Source organism: Coptis chinensis, chromosome 8 (assembly GCF_015680905.1).
Source record: "Coptis chinensis isolate HL-2020 chromosome 8, ASM1568090v1, whole genome shotgun sequence".
Lineage (NCBI taxonomy): Eukaryota > Viridiplantae > Streptophyta > Magnoliopsida > Ranunculales > Ranunculaceae > Coptis > Coptis chinensis.
This window is the reverse complement of record NC_141463.1, coordinates 53,138,426-53,157,066: the sequence shown is the minus strand read 5'-3', so window position 1 is coordinate 53,157,066 and position 18,641 is coordinate 53,138,426. Positions and strand designations below refer to the sequence as shown.

Below are 18,641 nucleotides of genomic sequence, written 5' to 3'. Positions count from 1 at the left end.
ATTTGAAGATTTTTGCCTGCATTTTTAGTCAATAAAACCCAATCTCCTGACTAATTTAAAAATTATTTACCTATCAACATTAGTTGTCAGGTGTTTCCGTAGGTAAGATGGTCAAAGTACATTGGAACTAAATGGCTGGCAATTTATGCAATACATATGGTTTTTCTGCAAATAAGCTCATATATGTACTTTTTATAGATACAATGATAGTGTCGCGATTAACAAACAATAAACAAAGAACACGATGGTTTAACGTGATTCAGCTGCCAATGTAGCAGCTTACATACATCCACAGAAGAAGGGAGGAGATGGTTTTATTCATTGGTATTTCAAGAAAGATCACACCAGCACTTATCTAGTTACAATGAGGAGTATCTTTTACTTGATACTTAAGAAATCTATATTAGGGAGATAATATGACCGACAATCAACCCAAGAATAGAAACAAATCTCCTAAATCTCTCTTCTCTTCCTATAGATAGTAAATGGCATGCTACTTTTGAGGAATTGTAATCATATTCACACTAACGAAATTGTTTAAAATTTTATTGTTCGACTTTTTTGAATGGTTAATCACAAATAATTGCAGGAAAAAAATAATAATAACGGCAACGGGTACGAAATCTAGTTTTATACATATATCAATATTTTGTGCCATAAGTGCGGGAGCCCATGAACTCCAGTAACCTTCTTTCTTCCTTTTCGCAAGACAAATTAAGGAAGCATACATGCATAAGAGTATACGCACTCAAATAAAAGATGTTGTTCAGTTTCCTGTTCTCTCCAACTTGGCAAGAAGAGATCCAGTGGGTTGATAAGAATAGAGGAAGACCATCTCAACAGGATGCACTTAAATTGTTAACAAATGCGTTCTTTTATTGGGTATCGCAAAAAACACATTAAAAAAAAGTGATAAATGCTAGATTATTTAAGGCTACTACACTAGCAATGCAGGTGGCTAACTTAATCATAAAGGATGATAAAATCAAGTTAAACTTCTTTAAGATTAAGATGGTGTAGTGGTGGTGGTTGGGGAACTGACTTCATGGCAGTGTGGGGAGTTGACACAGTTATTATCGTACAAGGTCATGTTATGTTACACTTCAAGGGAACCAAAGGGGATGGCCATTGTCAATAAGGGACAGTGATGGAAGGGTAATAGCAGCTAGCTGCTCATGGTTGATCACAGTTCAATTCTATTGCACAGACAGACAATTCATATAGAACTGCATTGGACTACAACAAAGGCTCAAGCTATAGCACAGCTGTACAACTTGAGGGGAATACCCGCACAAATAGACTCTACAATTGTAGTTTCCTTCACTGAGAAAAGGGGTCAACATCCATGGCAGGGAAACAAAATAATGGAAAACATTTGGAATAGGATAAGAGGATTTGAAGAATTTTCTTTGATTCATGGAATGTAATAGGCTGCTAGCTGGTAATTTAGCAACTAATGTACCAACTGCTTCCTTCATAAAACTCATCCCTTGCTCCTTTTCAGAAGGTTAAAAAAAATTGTGTATCATCAACTGTCGTCTTCCCAGAGACCCATAGTCCTAACCACAAAAGCGGAGCCGGAGACCACAGTTGCTGCAAATATCGGAGGAACGAAGAAATCCATCTTTGACGTTGTGAAGAGCTGTGCCGGCAAACATATAATCTCTCCAGGAACATCTATCGGGATTCTAATTAGACCCTCTCCTTTGCAGCATGTTCGTGACAAAGAATAAGATGATGCTATTGCCGATACAAATGCCATCTCTGAAGAAAATGATGCCACCGCAACTGTCACAGTTAGCATAACAGTCCACGTCACTGCGTAGAGCATTAAAGGATGGCGAGCTGTAACTTGACGGAGAAACGAGGAGGTGAGTAGAAAGAGATTCATCATCATCTCTTTTCATTGTACGTTACTTAGAGGACTTGAAGTTAAGTTTTATAGAAAACCTGACACTTGCACCATTACTATGTGACCAACTGCTGGGAGCGGGGTTTTGTGCATTAGTTTTGAGTGCGGTTAGTAACAATATATGTTGAATCAGTTGCGTTTTGATATAAGCGTGACATATAAATCTTGACATTTATACTCCTTTCTGTATTTAATTGAATGGAGCAGTTATTCTTTTTTGTGTTATTTTTTTTTTTCTCATAGCAGTTTTACCTGGAGCATAAACAAGACCAATCGGATAATTCACAATCACACTTTTAGAAATCTGTAGAAATGGAATCAAAAGAAAACCTAACCGATATAGAATAAAGTCGAACAGTACTAAAATCATTCTCGTGTAATTTGCTATCAAAATTGTTAGTTGAACATGTGTAGTACCTGCTGATCAAGATTTAATAACCAATAATTACAGAAACACTCGCAGGACACAGCTAGCAGAAGTGTCTCATTGAGGAAATCTGTGGAACAGAACGTAAGGATGCCTGGCGCCCTGGCAGAATGGTACAGCCTCTTAATCAAGTTAAAGAATGCAACCCCGTGATTTACAGCAGAAATCAAAATTAGTCTGCAACTGTGATTACTTTTCTCTATTGACACCATACATACTGGAGCACCCTGATTAAAACAATGAGTTTTGTTTCACAAGCAAAATATAGGTGATTAGGGTTCCCGTGTCTTTATACTGGTGTTCGTTAACACTTCTAAAACAAAAGTCGAACTTTTTGATGAAAGAAGTCTATCAATTTAAAACGCAAATATTGGGAAACCAATTATTTAAATAGAAATTATCAAGACTATCGCTATATGTTTCAATTCAATTCCTATCTGGTTTCATTTATTTTGACACCCATAGCAATTTCCATCGAATCCCCCAGCAAAACTTACAATTGCAAAAAACTTTAGACTAGACTAGAAAGTATTCACTAAATGCACACGAAATTGATCCACCCTAACTTCCCCATCCATAACTAAAATCTGCAGTCTAATCGACTAAAATGTGGCGTGACTGATGCTCAAAAAGGTTGAACAGGAGAAGCTCTTACTTATATACTATCTTCGAAATTACAGATAACAAGAGCATGGGATCGCCAAGCCACTGAAAATATTTTATACTACCTGTCACTTCAAAAAATTCAGTGTCAACATCAAGATATTCTACAAGAGAATACTCTTTCAATCTTTAGCATAAGAAACAGAAAGCAAGTTACTGAGATGCCAATGGCAGCAAGCATCACCAACAACATGGCATGAAATGTAATGTGTGGGCTCAGAAAGAAAACCACTGCGGTAGATGCGCTCTGCCAGACCTTCAGTTGTGCGAACGCTCCTTCCTGATACAGATTAACTACTTAATTAGTCACCCATCCGGTGTACCTTGAGATGTTTAGAAATGAGACCAAAATAAAAGATGTAATGGTGGTTTTCATGAGGGACAGTTAATAACTATGACAATTGACACGTGGTGAGTAGCTATGTAGTGCGAGAGAATGGAGAAGAGTGAGGCAAGAATGAAACACCTAGTTCACTCTCTTTTGAGGTACCAAGCTTTGTCATATCAAGGCAAAATGGGAAAGATCAATGTAATTATGTGGAACACTCTTTTATAGGAACAGACACCTTAGGCAGTTGTTCGGCACGTCTCACTCCTCTTGTACGGTACCAGGTTCTTCTTGCACGTGAACATGTTTACAATCATTAAGTAGATTGGACATGAATTTCCCTTCTTCTCACTCACCCAAAGAAATTATCAGATTGATGTTTTGAATCATCGGTGATCATACTACCAGATGGGATCTGGAGTCGCCTTTTGTTGAACTCTCCAAAGTAGGAGTTGACCAAAACGTAGATTACGTCATTACGATATAACCATGTTCAGTCATCAATACTAATCACTGAATGCAAAAGTTAAGTTTCCCTACTTTTCGGTAACCCAAAGACTGATGTCTTGAATCGGGGGTGATCCTACTACCAGGTGTGTTATGGAGACCGTGTCTTGAATTTTCCAGCAATTAAACTAACTCATAAGTAGGACTGTAGGAGTTACACCAAAAAGTATATTATGGAAGAAACCATATTCAGTTGTCGATCTACTGACATCGCATCCCACATAGAATTCTTGGGGACATGTGGCGTTGTTTTATTTAGAATTCTCAAGAGCTATACCTTCACTTATTTGACATTATTATTTTGAGACATCGAAAAATTCTTGGTATGTTAAGATGCAAAATGAATCACACTCCCACTCTTGCAATAACAGACCCCCAACATCTATACAAAGTATTGCGTATGCGTAATTCTGATGGAAAAATCAATGAGAAGTGCAGGTCTTATTACTGCAACACACCTCAGTAACCACGATACTGAATAAAATATCTTTCTACATGTAATGTGAAGCCTGGAGGATCTCTTGACCTGTCAGGGTCATCATGATGCTTCGTAAACAACTCCAGAAAATCTAATTGCTCACCCTCGAATTACGTAAAAGTACCTCCTCTCCCAGTCCTAGAAAATGTGATGCCTATGAAGGAAACCGAGAAGAGAACCAAGGCTCTCAGATGACCAAGAGGAAAAATCCAGACAGATAGCAAGATGCACAAAAAACTAGGATGCATAGATGCAGAAAAATCAGAATTTCTTTTTTTCTTTATTTTGTGAGGTGAAAAATTAGAATCTTAGAAAATAAAGAACACCAGGATTTATAGTTCTCATATTTTCTATTATTACCGTGTCATTTTTGAAAAGCATCCCGAGTAAAGCACTCAGCTGTGTATTGAACACACCATCTCCAGTACCCAACACGGCTGCCATGATAAGTGGGTATATAGAGCTAAGCAATCCACTGGTCAAGCTGCAAAACAACAGAATGAAACAAGCCCAAGAGGGAGTGAGTTCAGATCAACATACACATTGAACAGTATAGAAGTCTGTAAGAGTGAGTAAGAGTCAACTTCCCCAGAAAGCTTACGTGTATTTCAGCAAAAGCCACAACATAATGACAGCCTGAATCAAAATTCCACCGAAAACTATTACAGTGATTGAAGATAGACCAGAGGTGAATCGCCCAGCTACCAAGGAACACTTGTCGTACAAACATTTCAACCATAAGTTTGTGATACCACAACCAAAATGACGTGCAATGGCCATACCCACAAAATGGATTCCATTACTTTCACCACATATATAAGCATATTGATTTTTCCTAACAAATGATCATTTTACAAACTTGAAAAGAATAGACAGTACTTTTTTGCACTCTGAAAAAAATCTTAAATTTGTATACCAATATGTAGCCAGCAGATACATATATAAGAGAGGTAATATACCATAGGATTTCTTTACTTTTCAGTAACAGAACTATGTGAGTTCATTACTATCTATATTATATAATACAATGTAGAGAAACCGGTGTCGTTGAGTTGTACACAGTAATATTAGGCATGCCGCAATAGCCCTTTAAGGAGTTTAGACATCTCATAAATGTGAAGTTCAGTGCTCTGGCACACCATACGAGGCCTAATGACACACCTTTTTATATAACAAAAAATGCACGGCCAAATTCAGCAAGAGAAAACAAATTTGTTGAAGAAAGGCGAAAGAGGCTACATGGTAGCTAAAGTGAGGCTAACCAAACTCTTCTGCTAAGACCCATCTAAAAATCATGCGCATATAGTTTTCCAAAAGCAAACAAGAAAAGAGAACAGTAAATGATACTCCCTCGTTGACAAGATGGACTTCCAACAGGCCGCCAACTTGGTCCTTCGTACAACAACTCTTCACAACTATTTCACATACTCTTATTTGTAGAACTATTGCATAAATGGATGCAGAAGTAAAACTAAATTCATTAAGATGGCCACGACAACCCTTTTCTTCTGAAGCCTAAAGCTAGTTGTCATCTTGACCTTTCTCCGTGCTTATCCCTTTGAATACAACTTTAAGGAAAAAGATATCAGGTTCGAAATTGAATATTTTAATTGTAAAGACATTATTAAATATAGAGAAAAAGCATACTGAAACAGATGTAGGATTTCAGAGAAATTGAACTCAACTATTATATTGAACAAAGGTAATTCTATACTACAACCTGCTTGCAATCATTTTCAAAAAACGTTATCATCTTATGCAGTGTTTTCCTTATGGACCGAGCCAGCCCAAAGTATATGATTAGCTAAAATAATCTGCTTGGAGTCAATCCTCATACTTACTATTGCATCAAAAGCCCCATACACTGCCATCGAACCGCCAACACCTGACACGCCGAGTGCTGGTGTTACAATATACTTGGTGAATTCTGCCCTGAATATAAGAAAGACCCATTTACGTTTAAATTACAAAAGGGGAGGTTATAATAACAATTAGAGTATAATTTGGGTATTTACCACACAAATGCCTGTTGTAAGCCCGAGTATGCAATTAAGGGGATAATCAACAACATTCTTTTATCACACAAAGGAGCAATAACCAACTTTGAGAGAGACACCATAGACGAGTAAAAACTTGTAGAGGGTTTTGGTGGTCCCTCTTCTCCTTTACCATCCCTTTTACTTAAGAAGCACATTAATATCGTACCAAGAGTCATGCTCCCTAAGAATACCACAAATAACAAGGTTGTGCCGTTTGTACTCCCTCCCTGCAGTGACGCCATGAGATTACAATTCAATAATCAGAGAGGGAGAAAGAGAGAGAGAGCAATAGATTTAGTTAAAATATTGATGACATGTAAGCAAGAATAATACTGACTGAGATGGCATTGTAACATTGCCATTTTATAAATATACTGTCTGTCTCTATAATTAATTAGTTAATTACAGCAATGACAAATCTTCAACAAGAAACGGTTGAGTACAACACACCTTTCCATCTCTCAGCAGTGCAAGTGAGATCAAATTCCCAATTAACTGCAACAACAACAAAAGTTATACCTAATTATGTAGCATTAAGAAGAAAAAACAAAATCTTGGAAGGCCATATGTTTCCAGAAATAGCTTCTAAGCATTCCAACAAAAAAGAAATATGCATTCTAATTAGCCTCACTTGAATAATCTAGAACAGTGTGTGCACCTGATGGCAAGCAAACATGCCCCAAAACTCTCCGTTGAAGTGACCAAGTATTGTTCCTTCGTGAAATTGGTAGTCCTTTGCGTGGGTGCGTGCAGTGGAAGTGAGATAAGTCCCCTGTGGCCCCAGGAATAAAAGAACAAGAACTTGTTTAAAATAATTGATCTTCTGGGGATAGGGAGCTTGATAACGCTTATGAATTCAAGTAAATTTGGATTACGAAAGACTACCTGGCCAACCCATATTATTGAAGCAGCAAAACCAAGATACAGAGCAGTAGGCACCATCGTATTCCTGCACAAAAAAAAAGTGTAGCAATGTTCAACATTTAGGGGGGGGAGGGGGGGATATTGTTTGGAAATACCTAAAAGAAGTACAACTGTACAAGAACCAATCTCAAAGCAAGTTCTTGGCACAATTCAGCATAAATCCTTTTATTTGTAATTAGTGAACAAGAGTTGACTGGCATAACATAGCTCAGAGAATAAGCTTACATCTTAAATACTAGATAGTACAATTAGGAGTCGAAAAGTCATCATTACACAATAAGCTGAACTTGAAATTGTGGACCAGATAATTAATTATGCACATTAATAGAGTGCCCGACTAAGAATGATTGGAATATTGTCCAAATATGCATCACTTGCATGCGACTTAACTTTGAAATGTACAAAAGGGAAAAAGAAAATGATTAAAGAAAGCATAAAATACACAACAAATGCATTACCAAGAAGGTTTCAAATTTGCAGCTATGAACAACCAATAGCCAGTAGTACCAAGAATCAAAGAATTTTTTGACCCAAGTGAACGCACCACTGATGAAGCAAATAAAGAGAAGACCGTGAAGGAGATATACAATATCCCAAGTGAAGTGGTGCCCAAATTTTCCTCCTAGTTACAAGAAAATGCAAAATCATAGTTACACCAGTATAGTCCTCAGTAATAAAACTAAATAACAACAAACAGAGGTGGACTAGAACCTCACCGTATTGACTGTGCTCTCCAAATTCTGAGCAGCACCATAAGCAAGAAATATCAACAGAAACGCAGAGCTCAAGATATGAACATCTCTGGTGTGATTATTTGGTGATTCTTCAGATTGCAAATCACCATTTTCAATCAATAAAGCCACATTTTCTTCGGCGGGTTCAAGTACGTCCATTGCTAATCAAGAATTGAACTAACTAACAAACCAAGACCCGCCTTAAATAAATAAACCTCCAACAATTCAAAATTAAAGAAGCCGGCCAAAACAATTGGAATACGGCCTTGTCTTTCAAAATAATAGGTTTGCACAAAGCATTGAAGACATCGAATTAGGAAGAATCTCAACACGCCAAAGGAAAACAAAACAAAATGTTTGGCACAAACACGAGACAAATATAATAATACTAATAATACAAACTCTTTTCTCTTTCTTTTTTCTTTCTAATTTTAAAGGGTGCTTTGCATTTTGGTCCTACAATTAATCGTTTATTGCACTTTGGTCCCAAATAGACATGGGTCCCTCTATATTTTCTTAATACCCAAATTACCCTAACACTGCACATGAAACTAATCAAAGGCCATCGCTTCTGGTATTTTGCAGTTTGGTCTTATTGATAATAGTGATATTAGGGTTTGGTCCACAATTAATCTTTTATTGCATTTTGGTCTCGTCAATCCATCTAAAATTTCATAATACCATATTTACCCTTAAAATCATTAGCCATCATTTAATCATTTGATTTCAATCAACGACTCGTCTTACACCATGTGCATCTCAACTAACCGAGTCCCAAACTTACATTTTCTATTCTTCATATCTTACCACCACCACCACCTTCTCTTCCACTACTTAATTATCACTTCATTCATCACCATTCTACAATCACCGTTGTCTATCTTTCTCAACTTTATACAAAGATCAAAATCATTTATCTTATTGAACTTAAAACACTATAGAACTACAAAAATTAATTTTGAATTTTTTTTAAAAAAATAAGATTGGATATTTGAAATTTCAACTTAAACTTCCTAATAAATGAGACACAAATCTTAACCACCCTTATCTTAACCAGAAATCCAAAAAAAATTGAGTATCAAAGATTAGCAACAAACTTGAATGCTCAAAAATCGCTGACAAACTTGAAAATATGATTGTAAAGTGAAAATGTAATAAATGGATTTTTTATTGGCAGTTAATTGTGTTAATGGCGGCCATTGCTTTTAGATAGTGATGGTGGCGACGATTCAGTTATGGAGAGTGAAGGTGGTGGTGGCGGCGGTGTTTAAGAAAAAAAATATTAATTGTCTAAAACCGTTGGATTGAATGAATGAGATGATGTCATATGTAGTTTTTAGTAATTGATCCCACTTTTAATAGAAATATTTGCAGTTTGGTCCTCAAATAAGTCACTCGTACGGCATGTGCATGGTATTATGGGCATTTTATCAAAATGGTAAATATCTTGTGGTGCAAACGTCCACATAATCTCAAACAACCCACCGCGTGCCAAACAAACTTAAATAAATGACTTGACCATGAAGATGTTGTTATTTGGCGAGGTTTCTTTGTGTGTCCCAGGTAACAAATAATTTACAGAGCCGTAGAAAGTAGGAACGAAGAAGAACTGCAAAAAAAAATAGAAAACTAAAACAAAAAATGCATGGATTGAACGATGACTTAATCTTTAGGACAACTGAACCCGTTGAATCTGCCAGACAAGTTTTATTCCACTATCGGACGTGGTCCCCACTAGAAGATAGTGTGTAGTACCCATAATACCCTTCCAAATATTAGTTATTTTTATTTGAAAAAAATGAAATTAACATAATAAGAGTTTACATATAAACCCTTGAACATCTCCCACCCTCTAGTCACCTCTCTTACATCATAAGTTTTTTTCTCTCTCCTATTCCTACCCAAACTAGACGTCTCTTTTTCTCTCTCAACAACATTCACTCCTGAGTACACAGTCTCCAATGAAAACTTCATTTCTTCCCGCCCAATTTCCTTCCCCCCTCTTTTTCCCCTCCATTTCTACTATGATAAGATACTTTACCTTTCATTCTAGAGTTCTTCATCTAAGAAAATCAGTTGGAGAAGCACTGCAGGTAACCATGTGCTTGATAATAGGCTAAAATTAATTGTTTACATTTAAGTTTATTACGCTTATAAGTGTTTCTATTACATTCGAGTTAAATGTCAGTTTAATAACAACATCCTAAATGTCCCAAGTCACTTTGATCATTAGATTCTTTCCACATGTTGTAAAAGTAAAGCAAAATAGGGATGAAAATCATATTAACCGTGTATTTTTAGGTTATCCAAATTTGAATTTTATAGCACTACATATTGTTGTACATTTGAGATAAAATGTCTTACTATGATCATATTCATTTCAGTTAAATTGTAGTACACTCTCTAAAGTGAACTTATATAGTGGAGTACATATGAGATCAAATGTCTTAATATGATCATGTTTAGTTCAAGTAAACTGTAGTAAACTCCCAAAAGTGAACTGATATAGTGTTGTACTTGGGAGATAAGATGTCTTAATATGATCATGTTCAGTTCAGGTAATCTGTAGTACACTGTCTAAAGTGGGCATATATAGTGTCGTACTTGGGAGATAAGATGTCTTGAGATGGTCAAGTTCAGTTCAGGTAAACGGTAGTACACTATCTTAGGTGAACTAATATAGTTTCGTACTTGAGAGATAAGATGTCTTGATATGATCAAGTTCAATTTTGGTAAACAGTAGTACGGTGTCTAAAGTGTTATAATATAGTGTCGTACCTTAGAGATAAGATGTCGTAATATGATCTTGTTCAGGTCAAGTAAACTGTAGTAAGGTGTCTAAGGTGGACTTATATAGTGTCCTAGTTGGGATATAAGATGTCTTAATAAGATCATGTTTAGTTCAGTTAAACTGTAGTACGCTCTCTAAAGTGAACTTATATAGAAGTGTTTCAGGTTTTTGTTTCAGCCATGGTCACTAAAGCATATCAAAGTCCAGAGCAATTATACCATGATGGTGATTCTGAAAAGACTATAGAGAGGAATTATTGTAGAAAGAAAGCTTACTATTGGTGGAAAAGTCATGTCGAGATGGGCACATTTGACGAGTACTAGATTATTGGCAAGAGACCAGAAGCAATTGTGGTTATATGTAATAATAGTTGATACCTTCATTTCCGTAGTTACCATCCCCAGACCCCCCACTATCCGGATCTAGAGACTTTGGCCCATTTGATGGAGATTTTCATGGTGACAATTAACAAGTTGTACAACTTCGAGCTCAATATGGAGGTGGTGGTGAAACAAGAATTTCACAAGTTAGTTTCTGACATAGACTTGCTCAGGAATTGGCGTTTTGATGTAAACTTCATAGCTAGGTATCTATATGAGATGGGATGCGACTGTAAAACCGTGTTTTATAGCATTTACAGCAATGCAAAAAAGGCCAAAGAAATGAGGTTTATTCTATACCCAAGCGTGGTTTATGCGCTTAAGTTCCTGGGATAATTTGAAAGTACAAAGGACTATGATGTTTCAGAAAAACCACCACGCCCGGAAGCACTGCCATTTCCACTACCATGCCAAGTATCAGTGGATAGCCAAGGAAAAAAGGTAATAAATATGGTTTTGAAATATATAATAGTATTTGATATATAAGGAAAGGAAAAGTTATTGTTGCCTGTTTATGTTGTATGTTATGTGCAATAAATCTGAGTTCAAATCTTGTGTAGTTGAAAAGAAACTATGACAAGGCTATGACAGATTCTGAGGACATTGAATGGAAGACGTATCTACTCTCAAAACGACCACGACTAGGAATGGGTGGAAGTGGTCGTAAGTGCTATGTGCCTGCAAAGCCAAAGGACCCATGCATCACATATACACTGCCATGTGGATCTCTTGAAACTGACTTCTACGACGAAGACGAATATGGTGATTTGGAGTAATTTGTATGAGGAAAGTTTTGGAGTTTCAAACTTGTTTTATATGACCCTTTTGTTGTGATGAAAGTGAATACTAGTATTGATAAGTTTTAGTAAATTATATGGTAGAAATTTATAGTTTTAATCTGTCGAAAGTGAGAACCCAAAACAAACCAAAATACGACGCTTTCCAAATTTAAAGTACACCAAAATAAACAAGGGTTCCGAATAAACAAACAAATCCACGACGCACCACATGAACAACTTCAATAAATGTCACCAAGCATGGAAGTCAACCCGCAGTCTAGAAGATCTTTGGCTATCGTATTTTCGATGAAGAACCCAGGGCAGCCAAATTGTAAGAGATAGCAAATAAGTAGTCTCGACAGAGGAACATAATTACTCACGATAATTGGTATATGATATACGTGACACTTAAATATATTTTTAAAGATAAAAGGAAGACACTTCCAAAGCTAGGGAGGGGTCGGCACAACCGTTACTGATTGAGTAATAAACAGACAAGCATCCTGCGTAAAAATTGTGCAGAACTCAGCAAGTAACTATGATATCTTATAACAGTCACACAATGTCCTACTGAAGTATCAGACTTTTAATCCAAAATTAGAGTATAAATTAGTGTTTGGAACATATTTAAACAACCATTTCCACCTTAGCAGCAGTAGTAGTTGGTGCATTTTCAACTTCAGATATACCCTTGACTGTTGGAGTTTTTTCTCCCGCATCAAAGTCCAAAGACAGAGCAGCTCTCCTCATACAGTACTCTTCGTCAGTCATGCCACACTCCAACAAGTCCTTTGCTATTCTTTTCCTGATATACGTTCGCCTCTTTGATTGAAAGACGGGTGGCAAATTTCTGAGTAGGCAGTCATCAAAGGCAAGTGTGTATACACCACAGCTGGTGTCGTTGTCCTGTTTGGCGCATTCGGCAAACTCCAATTTCCACTGATGACCCAGTTTTGCCATGTCTATACACTCACTATATGAGCTAAGAAGTGCATAAGGGAGCACTGTAAACAACTTTGTCAAACGAGGTGCGGGGTCCAAAGCCCAGACGGCACTATCTTTCGGCTTCTCCAACGAGTTGTAGATTTGAACAGTCCACGTGACAAAGTTAACGACGATAAGGATCCAATGCACTCTTTCAACATTCACCGTCATCATCAACCCACGGCAATTTCTCAAGTCTAGCCTCAAACTGTCACGCTGAACCAGTTCGATGATACGTGTCTTTAAATTACCCACAATTTGTAGTCCCGCTGCACAAAGCTTATCTTCTACGGGCATCTTCTGGTCTTCTAAAATAGTAGCCAATCCATTGTACAAATCACACAAATAATGATGTCATTACAATAATAAAATAAAATTAAATAAATCATTATACTTAATAAAATAAGGAAAGTATAAATCATTATAGAGTTCTGTAGAATAAAAGACACGAAACGTGTGTGAAATTACAGAGAACCACAACTCTGTAACTATGATGTACAAATTCTCTATTCCACAAGGCTAAGCTACGGAAGTGTACCACCGGCCTAGTAAGCAGATGTACGAGTCAAGTACCTCGAACCCAAAAACAATATTAATAATCAACATCAAGTATATGTAGAAGAAGTACTTTAATAGACAGAGACATACCACATCATTAAGCCATCCTCCCCTGAATAGTCCATAGAAGCTGGTGATGTCAATTTGAAACCCACTCCCATACCGTCTAACAATGTTAGAGTGACTGGTTTCATCATTGTCATGCTTATTCCAGTAATATGGCACTTGTACATTCGAGGTATGCAATTCCGTCAGGTCATCTCCAACACTTTTCTGACTAGCAACACCAGGAGCTCTATCTAGCAATCCTACTCCCTTATTGAAAACACCAAGAATCAAATATTTGCAAATGTCAGTCATTTCAACCTCAAGTTCACTCTTTATATATTGAGTAAATATTCGTTGCCGCGATCCCTGTGCCATATGTTCTTGCATCACAGAAGTAGTCACAGAATATTCTCCCTCTCCTTCATCAACAATCAAGAGGCAACCTTCCACCCCATTCTTAGAAAGTCCATCACCACGATCATCCACAATGGATGTCTCACAAGCATCTTGTGTCAGAAAGGAATGAAGTCAGAAGGTATCTATGATGTCACACAGCAGGAACATAATGTCCCACTAAAAATAACTACCTTTCAATCCATATTTAGAAGATAACTTAAGAGTAATTTGGGAGGTAATTAAAATAAAGGGTTCGTACAATAAAATAATGTACCTTGACTGCATTTTCCCCTTCTACAGGAGCAGTTGGTGCAATATGAATTTCTGCAATAGCGCCCCCACAAGCAGATTTATGTTCAGAAATAGCACATTTTACCGTATTAGTGCCACCACCCTGAACAGTCACAGCAGGCATAGGGCATAATTCTGCGGCTTGCATTCCCAATTCCTTGAAAATAGTAGCCTAAAAAAACAAAATAATAACCTGTAGACAAGACAATATTTAAAAAAAATAATAATAGTGAAACATAAGCATCGGTATTACCATATCAAATGCAAAATTATCAGTCTATTATTCATTAGGATCAAATTCTAGTCCCCCATCTTTTAAGTCGTCCTCACAAATTGGAACTAATTCAACTTCACCATCACCATCACTTGAAGTCACACAGACAACCTAAATAAACAAACTTTATATAAGCTCAGAAAGTAGATATGATGTCTCAAAGAAGCCACATAAAGTCCCACTCATATACAAAGTATTTAATCTCCACTAAGAAGCTAAATAAGTCATAGGGACACATTTAAATTTCAATTACCTTGGACGCACTTATGACATCCACAGCCGAAATTCGTGCAATTTCATTACATAAATTTTCCTCTAGATGAGTCTGTTCCCCATCGATACCCGCTGTCTCAATCTCAGGAAGCATCTTCTCATTACCCACTACCTCTATTTGCAATTGCTGATTCCTTGACACATACGATTGGTAGACTTCCATGTCACTCATGCTCCCTCTCAGGTGTTCACCAGCCCTAACAGCCGGCTCAAGTTGACTCTACTCAGTATAACACTTGTTAAATTCTTCAGCCGAAACATCTTTCAGCAAGTCTTCTCCGCCCCTATCAATAACATCAGGCTGACTCCCCAACAGCTGCACGCTTAGATACTTGTTGAACAACCCATCGATTTGTTTAGGGGGGATAGGGTTAATATATTATGCTGTCTCCACAGCAAATAGGTAGGGCTCAATACCACTGGGGTTGTGAGTCTCTTGAAGGACCTACACAGCATAACACTAGATGGAGAGGGAGATATAGTTGCGAATTTGTATCCTAACAAATTTGCAATAACTGTTGCCATAACAAATTAAAAAATACATACCACTTCAGTAGGTACTTGGTTGTCGGTGCTATGACTCACTTCAGACTCCTTCGAAATGTCATACAAATCCTGATTTAGATCAAACCACAAAGTGAGGAGGTTATTTTTTCATATTCAGCCATCGAGGCATCTAAGGTCGGTGCAAATAAACTCAAATAACGATCTCCTTTTTTCATTGCAGCTACTAGGACGCGACTCACCACACGTGCTGACGATGACATTCTCTTGTTTGCAGCAGCCTCCTCCTCCAATTGTTGATTGTTGACCAGTCTTGCCAGGTTAAGCGGCCCTTCTATGTATTCAATTTCATCTTCCTCAGTGATTGATAAAGGCTCTGCTTCATTTCCCCCAACACGCTGAGGAATAACTCCTTCTCCATCTTGGGATTTAGCACTACGTTTGTGTTTGGGGTACTTAGAAAGAGGCAAGTTGTTGGACACGGTATAGTTTGACGAATCCTGGAGTTGTTCAAACACAACTTTTCTCTTCCTCCCATAAGTTGAGGGGAGCACAACACTTACTCCAAGGGGGGCCGACGATCGTGTTGCCCATCCAATGACTCTGGTACCAGGCACAGTCTGTACTTCTCGTGTTATGGTAGTAGGAAACTTTTTTCTTGGAGGGTTACGTTCTTTCATCTTTGGAAGTTGGGGTGGTTTTCTAGTGGAAGGTCGGGGTGTTTTTTTTTAACAACGACAGCTTGTTTCTCTTTAACAGGGGGTTCGTTGTTTCTTCCTGACAGCTTCTACTTTGACAACCTTTCTTTGGGGAACAGACTCACGTCTTGTACGTTTCCTGGTATGCACTTTTTTGGACTCACCTTCACTACTAACAACTTCTTCTCCCTCTTCATCTTCTTTCTCGTCACTATCTAGTTCCTCTTCCACCGGAGTCAGTTCTCTTCTCACATACCTATTCGCTCGGCCATGGGCAAGACCGAGGATCTCCTCTGCAGTCTTCTTAATCACCTAAAACGAAACAACTTAGATGTCAAAATAGTAGACCAACATGTCTAATTCGAATTGAAAAACGAGTAGAATATAATAACCCCTCATAGTTATACCAATAACGTATCCAGCTCCAACTTTATTCTTTGCGCCAGGAGATCGTAATCCTTAGACATATCTCGCAGCTCTCACTGTCATACCAAAACATGAAAATCATAAAACAAGCTGCTCTCGAAAAAGTATACATAACATAGTATAACACCGTGAATGGTTAGGCAAAGAGATACAAACCTCCAAAGTAGATCTGACCACTTCCTTATTCCTAATGTCCTCTGGAATATCTAGGCGATCGAGAACCCCAACATTCACTCTTCCCCTCTTAGTCAGCTTTGATTCCCACCTAATGGCCCGACAACTCTGTCCAAGAATTTTCACCCACCCTTTAAACCACGGGAAGTAGGGAGGATCCAACCGTCTTGCCCCCAACGACAGAACATGGAGGAATACCCAGAGGTTGAACGCTAGGACACAACTGTGGAGGGTCCTAGTATAAGGGCGGGTAGGAAACGCCGCAAAGTGGGCATTCATCTTCTCATATAGCGACTCAACTTCTGTGTATACCAGTTCGTATGCAAGATAACCCCAAGGAAAAGAATCAAACTTCTCCAAATTAGCAACAATGTCAACCCACTGGACTCTGACCCCTTTCGACCCAGTCGGGATCAAGAAAGCACCAAGATAGAAAAGCCTGTTAAGGCGGTGGATATCATCAGCCGTGTTTGGATTAGTTAGGGCATTATCCTTGGTTGTCTCTCTAGCCTTGAGAATCTATTCACATTTAATTTGACCACGCAGTGAAGCACGAGCTTCTGTTAAGGGAAAATACCTCGTCCGGAAATCACTCGGCTTGTTCTCATTCATTTCATAATACCAACTAGGTGGACGTTGGGTCGAAAGGCCGATTAGCAGTGCCATATCTGACAACTTGAATGAGATGTACTTGCTACCAACTCTGAAAGTTCCTGGAATGATTCTCATTTTTAACAACTCTGAAACCAATTTGGGGTGGTTAAAATGATTGTACACAGTTTTTCAGGATCCCTATAGTCCACAATCCCATCAACTATCAGAAGAAAACCAAATGGAGAAGTCTGAAAATATTCTCTTTCATCATTATCAAATAAATCAAACATCTGCTCTCGAAACTTTCTAGGATAGCATCGGAAAGTAATCCTTACTTCAGGTCCCGCTGGATGTTCAACTTTCTTGCCCTTCCTCTTGGAACTACTGCTTGTTTCATGACATTTTCTTAGCAAATTAAGACAACATCACTAATAAGTAGACAACAAAAAACTTTGAAACATCCTAGAGAGCACAAACGATTAATTCTACAGTTACTGCTAAAGCATACATCAAAACAAAGGAATTCCTCATCAAGCAGTTACATTATCAAACACATATCCCTTATTACAATATCGCTAACTGAAACAGTATGAAATTCTGGAAAAGGAAACCAAATATTACCCATATTTTAATGTATTTTAATCTTAGCATTTGTGTAATTTTCACTGTGCAATAGTTCAACTCAACATTGTGAATCATACTGAACCAATTCATTTCCGTATATAAAAACCACACCTTTTAGGGTTGCGCATTGTAGTGGGGATCCTAAAAAAAAAGTGCGACAAAAAAATTGAGCAAAGTTATGGCGACAGCAGATATATTACTCAAACCCTTGCTTAACATTGGGGGAAGGATTAAGGAAGGGAAAGTAATGAAAAGGTCGAGTATTTTGTCTTAATTTGGGATGAGAACTTAGATGTCAGAGTTTATAAGATTAGGATTCAGAGGCGACAAGTGAACTTCAGATGAAATTGAGCAAATTCTAGTTTACCAAACTTTCACCCCAAAAAATCGCAAAAATTAAGTGCTCTGCTACACCATACAGACTATATGTGAAATGGTGGGCAGTTACTAGTTGACCATGTGTCCGCGTTAAATTAGATTTCCAAAAGTGCCATATAGGTGGATGTGTACAACTGAGTACACATGTCTTAATCATAGACGATCCAAAAAGTTGATCATAAACAGCTTCATCCAACCGTTGCAAATAACTTCAACATGTATCATGCTGGCACTTAAAGTACTTTCTCGAGAGGATTGCTTGTTGTTTGCGATATGCCTAACAATCGGAACTCATCACATGTAGCTTCTTTACAGTGAGAGTACATAAAGTGTCCAAGTTGATCACATACCTGACATTCAACCTGTGGTGAACGAAACATGTACTTCTTAATTTTAAACTCATGAAGATAGAGACAATGAACAAATGGCTAAGCAACTAATGCAAAAATTAAATTTC

At 37.6% G+C, this 18,641-nt stretch overlaps 2 protein-coding genes across 2 annotated transcripts; both read right to left on the bottom strand.

Annotated features, from left to right (window-relative positions):
- Window positions 1-1,377: 1,377 nt before the first annotated feature.
- Window positions 1,378-2,038, bottom strand: LOC147481908 (uncharacterized). Its single transcript, XM_086576642.1, has one exon. It carries the CDS (start codon window positions 1,895-1,897, stop codon window positions 1,529-1,531), a length of 369 nt encoding a protein of 122 aa, XP_086432768.1. The 5' UTR covers window positions 1,898-2,038; the 3' UTR covers window positions 1,378-1,528.
- Window positions 2,039-2,971: 933 nt separating this feature from the next.
- Window positions 2,972-8,469, bottom strand: LOC147481907 (Major facilitator superfamily protein). The gene is made up of 10 exons (XM_086576641.1): window positions 7,995-8,469; window positions 7,737-7,900; window positions 7,240-7,303; window positions 7,013-7,126; window positions 6,805-6,849; window positions 6,331-6,581; window positions 6,157-6,247; window positions 4,917-5,029; window positions 4,676-4,799; window positions 2,972-3,282 (listed from the first exon to the last, which is right to left on the bottom strand). The coding sequence occupies exons 1-10, from the start codon at window positions 8,169-8,171 to the stop codon at window positions 3,097-3,099; spliced, it is 1,329 nt and encodes a 442-aa protein (XP_086432767.1). The 5' UTR covers window positions 8,172-8,469; the 3' UTR covers window positions 2,972-3,096.
- Window positions 8,470-18,641: the final 10,172 nt, after the last annotated feature.